We start from the raw sequence: 5,637 nt of genomic DNA, 5'->3' as shown, positions 1-5,637 counted from the left end.
GCCGGGAGCAGCCACTGCACTCCAGACTGGGTGACAGAGTGAGACTCCAACTCAAAAAAATAAAAAATAAAATAAAAATGATAACTTTAATAAATAAATAAGTAATTCCCTTCCAGCAGGTCGACACTGGGTTGACCCCGAGTGTGCCACTGCACTCCAGCCTGGGCAACAGAGTGAGACCCCAACTCATACACACACAAAAAAAGTCCCCTCCTGTGAAGTCTGCCCTGACTGCCCATTGCAGGCCTGGTCTCCATGCCCGCTCATGCCTTCTCGCACACTATGTGTTTGTTAACATGACTTATTTTTTGTATCTCTCCCCTTAATAGAAGGGAAGCTCACTGAAGATAGGCATTATTCCTCTGTTCCCTGCTGTGCCCCAAGCACCCAGAACATTGCTCTATGCTGGGTGGTTATGCAGTACCTCTGCTAAAGACAACCCGTGTTATCCTATAAGTTTCCCTCCAGTTTCCTCGTCCTCTGCAGCCGCCCCAAAAGCCCATTCTCTCCTTACTTCCTTGATGTCCACTTTGGGGCAATAGCGCTCTGGTACTTCCCTGGTTCTTCTGCTTTCTAGTCCTCCCTTGGAACAATTCTCTTTCAGTTCTGTGTTACAAGACATCTGAGAGTGCACTGGCCATCTCAGAACAGGGACCTGGAAGTTCTTAGTGGACCAAAGCAAAGTTTCTTTCATCCTGTGGACAGCCAGGGCTGGAGTGAGGCTCCCATACTTGCTGTGAACCTCTGCGCGGTGGTCGTGGCTGTCCCCATTCCAGCGTGACTTGTGGGGATTCCACAGCAGCAAGTCCACCTGATTTGCTGAAAACCTGTCATGGCCATGGGCCACCGGGAGCCAAGATGAGCCAGTGATAACCTGTGACCTAGTCACAAGTTCTGTCCAGCAGGCATCAGGGACCAGTGCTGCTGATAGTTGGTGGCAATGATAGTTGGAGGCTGTGAATCACACAGTGAAGATACAACCAATCTGATTGTGGACTACACCTTGAGACAAGCAGATAGGGAACACTGTTGACTGCACGGTAAGTTCAGCTGCAGACAGGGACAGCCCCCCAGACTTTGCTTGCCTCAAACATCTTATCACTCTAACAAATCCCCCTGGGGTCAGAGACATGTCAAGCTGCTTTTGGGAGTGGGTATCAGTTGAACACCCAGAGATGTCCCTTCCCTCCTGGCCACAGGCCTGTTGGGGGAATCTGAACTCTCACTGGGGAATGAGGGGCCCTAGGTTTCCAGCCAGTGCAGGCCCCCAGTGGTCAAAGAACTTGGACAGGCCAACAGCCCATTTGTCTTATTTTCATTTTTTTTGTAAGTCTCACTCTGTTGCCCAGGCTGGAGTGCAGTGGCACGCTCACGGCCACCGCAGCCTCAATGTGCTGGGCTCAGCCTTCCAAGTAGCTGGAACCACAGGCGCATGCTACCATGCCTGACTAATTAGAAGAAATTATTTTCTAAGAAAGATCTTTAGTTCAGAAACAAAATTTACCAAAATGCACCATGATTAACTTGCTTATTCAAACTTTCCACGAGGTAGCACATTCTATGGAAGACATCCCAACGCTGGATGTGTATCTGGCTGCTGCCTGCATGGCTTAGCTGCAGCAGGACAGCTCGCCAGCTGTGACTGTGGTATGGCACTTATGTGTGCAGCAGTCCCAGAGCTGAAGACGCCAGGGAAGCTGTGCAAGCAACCACGTTCGAGAAGAAGAAAAGGTGAGATGCTAGGCTGCTGCCCAAGGTGGGAGGAAGCAAGGACATAATTCCTCGCTCAGATAATAATAAGGAAGTTGAGATCTTAAAGCTAGGAAAGACCTACAAGACCAGCTTCTTCTGCCTCCACAGTACCCAAGCCCCATCACTGTTTACAGATAAGGCAGCTGAGGATCCCAGAGTGGCCTGCCAGGAGCCCTCATCCACTGTTGGAGCAGGGCACACAGCCCAGGACTCTTCTGTCAATGGAGAAATGGGGTGGAGGTAGGTACTCACCTTCTTTCTCAGGCCCAGGAGGAAAGGGCTACCCCAGACACTGGGGTCAGGATAGCTCTGAGGCCTGACAGTGCCCTGACTGAAACAGGAACCACCCTGAGATGGCCTCTGGCAAACATCAGGGAACTGGTGGTGAGGGAAGCCAGGCCAAGATGTCCTGGGGTACAGAGTTCAGAGGGCTGAGGAGGGGTCACAAGGAAATGCAAATGCGTCAACAGGAGTCAGGAAGTGGAGAAAGAATAGAGGGCATGATGGGTGCTGGGCGGAGGGAAGACACATCCTAACAGTGGACAGATGCACCACCCACCATGCTGTCTTAGATCCTTCTTTTCTTGGGCAGAATCAAGGAGCACCTAGATCCCCACACAAAGTCCCTACTGCATGAGGCGATGCCAGCCTCTGCTCCCTGTCACTGCAGTGAGTCACAGTCACTGCTCACCTGCAGGGCCTGGGACACAGCAGCCCTCAAAGCCTAGCTGTTATACATGAGTCTGAGAAGCAAATACTGTCTCCCATCTCCTTTCCCTCCTTTCTCTTGCCAGCTTCCTGGTTAAAAAGCTGTCTCAGCCAGGGGCAGTGGTTCATGACTATAATCCCAGCATTGTGGGAGGCCAAGATGAGAGGATTGCCTGAGCCCGCAGGCTCAAGACCAGACTAGGCACCTTGGCGAGATCCGTCTCTGCAGTTAAAAAAAAAATTCCCAGGTGTGGTGGCACATACCTGTAGTTCCAGCTACTTGAAAGGCTGAGGCAGAAGGATCCCCTGAGCCCAGCAGGTCCAAGTTGCAGTGGCCGTGAGCATGCCACTGCACTCCAGCCTGGGCAACAGAGTGAGGGACTCTAACTCAAAAAAAAAAAAAAGAAGGGCCAGGTTTGGTGGCTCAGTCTGTAATCCCAGCACTTTGGGAGGCCGAGGGAGTGGATTGCCTGAACCCGTGGGTCCGAAACCCGCCGAGGCAACTTGGCAAGACCTCGTCTCTACAATAAATCAAAAAATAATTAGCCGGGCGTGGTAGCGCACACCTGTAGTTCCGGCTACTTGGAAGGCTGATGCAGAAGGATCACCAGAGCCCAGCAGGTTGAGGCTGCGGTGGCTGGGAGAGTGCCCCTGCACTCCAGTCTGGGCGACGGAGTGAAACTCCAACTCAAAAAAAAAAAAAAAAAAGAGAAAAGCTGCCCTTCCACATACTGCATTTTATTTCCATGAGAACCTGTGGGAAACCCAAGGCTGACATTAGCCTGCCTTGCAGGTAATTACCATCCCCATCTCACTGGTGAGAACATTGAGGCTTGGGGAAGTTAATCACCTATGAGGTCACAGGCCTAGGAAGGGATCCATCGCTCTTTCCCAAGGCTCCTCTTGCCAACACCCACTGCTTCTGATGAATCGCCAGAGAAGGAGGCTAGTCTGCAGTAACGATTTTATTTCAGACAATATTAATAGGATCTCATCTCATACTCTTGCAAACACATCCAAATTCATTTGTGTCATGCCTGGACACGTCCTAGGGCATGAGAAACCCTTTTTGGAGGAGGCTGGGGCTAGGGTGAGGGCAGGACACAGGGAGCTGTAAGACAAGCGTGGGCGGTCCAGTGACAGGGTATCACTGGCTGACCGAGTCCATCTTGTGCCTTTTAACCAGAGAAAGAAAAAATAGTGGAGGAGGAAGGGGGAAGGATGGACTGGCTGTGAAGGCAGATTGTAGAACACCACCACCAGAAACAAGGAAAGCGGTGCAGCTGTGAAAACAGGCAGCCCTGGGCCAGGCGCCCTCTCCACAGAGCCACAGGAAACCCCCTAGCCACCTACACTCAGGACACTTAAACTCTCTGCCTTTGGGACTGAGGGAAGGGGTTTCTACACAAAACTTCTACAGTCTAGTCTTAAGGGTGGATAGAGTGGCAACCAGAACCGTCAGACAAGCGGAGATGCTCCATCATGTCTTGATTTTTCATTCTTCTGAATCTGTTTCCTCGTCTGGGAAATGGAGATGTGAAAAGCCTTCCCTCCCCAGGGTTGTGACTGCGAAATGCTGTGTGGAGCAGGTACTGGTCTGCACTCAGGGATGGGCACAGGGCATCCTGTCATGGCCTTGGGAAGCAGACGCAGAGTTGCCGCCACCCTGCCTCTGTAAGGCAGTAGAATATGCTCTTCCTAAACAAGCTTTGCCGCTGCAGGCAATCGGCAGGCACAGAGCTGAGCCGTCAGCACCGACCTAAGGGTCTGAGAAGGTGGGGGGCTGAGGACTGAGAGTTGGGAAGCCAGAGTGACGTCTCCCCCAGAGCTGCAGACACGGGGCAGAGCAGCTCCCTCCCCCTGCATCCTGACTCCCCCTGGCCCTGACTCAGGCAGAGCAGCTCCCTCCCCCTGAATCCCGACTTGCTTCCCACGAACTGGGTGACCCCCGCCGGGCTGGGCAGGCCCTCCCCGGAGAGGCCCCTGAGGGACAGGACGGGAGTTTTGCCAGGCAGTCTGCACAGAGCGGGGTATGCGCGCAGGGGTCTCCCAGCCGGCTGCGGGGCGCCGGCGCCCGCCTCTCGCGCTCCTCCGGAGCGGCCCTTCCTGCGGCGGCTTCGGCTCTTCTGCTCTCGGGCTCCTCCAGGAGGGAACGACGGTCGCCTTCCTGTCTGGGACGGCGCTCCCCAGGCCTCCGCCGGCAGGAAGCCCAAATCGGGCCCCCCATGGCCAGCACTCCCGCCCCTCGCCTGGGTCCCGCTGCCCGCCGCTAGGGCGCGACCCCCCCGTCCCCCAGCGCCGGGGAGCGGGACCGCGCGGCCACGACCCACGTCAGGCCCTGGAAGCGAAACAGGGGCGTCGAGAATGTCTAGAGCGCTCAGCCTGTCGCAGGCTCGGGGGGACGGCGAGCAAGACCAAGGCTGACTGGGGAGAGGCGGGTAGCGGCCCCCGACGCCGGACGCGGGGGCGGGGGAAAGCACCGACCGCGCAGGCGCTCTGAGGAGGCCCGCCCGACCGCGCAGGCGCCGGAGAAGGCCCCGCCCTCTCTGACCGCGCAGGAGCGCCAGGAGGATCCCGGACGCGCAGGCGAGGGTTCCAGGCCATCATGGCGGCCGCGCTGCTGCTACTGCGGGCTCTCCGCCAGGGCCCGGGTCCTGGTGGTTCCGGGCGGCTGTGGGGTCCAGGCTGGGGCCGGAGCCCAGGTCTCTCCGCCAGGCCCGGGAGGAGGCGGCCACACTTGGCCCACGAGCTTCCGGGGGGTCTCTCCGGGGCTGGAGGCCGAGCTCTGCAGGTAACCCCCTCGGCGTCCCAGCCCCCGGCGCCCCGGACCCCCGAAGGTCGCCGCCTCCGTGACCTTTGCGCTCATGGGGGCAGCCCCCCGGGCGGCCACGCACCCCCTCCAGCCTCGGCCTCCTGCTGGGCTCCCCTGGAGAACTGGATGCTAGACTCGCCCCGGGCCTAGCTCGTTTCTTCCCGGGCCTAGCTCGTTTCTTCCCGGCCCCGTGTGGTGTCCTGGGCTTTTAACATCGTATCCGGGGAGGGTTTCACCAGCGCCTACTCTGCGGATCGCTCGCATCCACCGGAGGGACCACAGGACCTCCAGTGCCTCCGAGCCGTGGCTGCTGCTGAGCGGCCGTCAGGAGGCTTTTGTAGCTGCGTTTTCATCTTTTTTTTTCT

At 56.7% G+C, this 5,637-nt stretch overlaps 1 protein-coding gene across 1 annotated transcript in view; it reads left to right on the top strand.

Moving 5' to 3' along the window:
- The first annotated feature begins 5,047 nt into the window (after window positions 1–5,047).
- Window positions 5,048–5,637, top strand: part of SPG7 (SPG7, paraplegin matrix AAA peptidase subunit) — a 59,672-nt gene continuing 59,082 nt past the window's right edge. The window contains exon 1 of the mRNA XM_008065398.1: window positions 5,048–5,251. Coding sequence (XP_008063589.1) covers window positions 5,066–5,251 — 186 coding nt within the window. The 5' untranslated portion in view covers window positions 5,048–5,065. The remainder of the gene's footprint in view (window positions 5,252–5,637) is intronic.

This window comes from Carlito syrichta, unplaced genomic scaffold (assembly GCF_000164805.1).
Source record: "Carlito syrichta isolate Samal-C Ts95f unplaced genomic scaffold, Tarsius_syrichta-2.0.1 Scaffold103346, whole genome shotgun sequence".
Lineage (NCBI taxonomy): Eukaryota > Metazoa > Chordata > Mammalia > Primates > Tarsiidae > Carlito > Carlito syrichta.
Note: the sequence above shows the minus strand (reverse complement) of the source record. Positions and strands in the feature narration are given on the sequence as shown.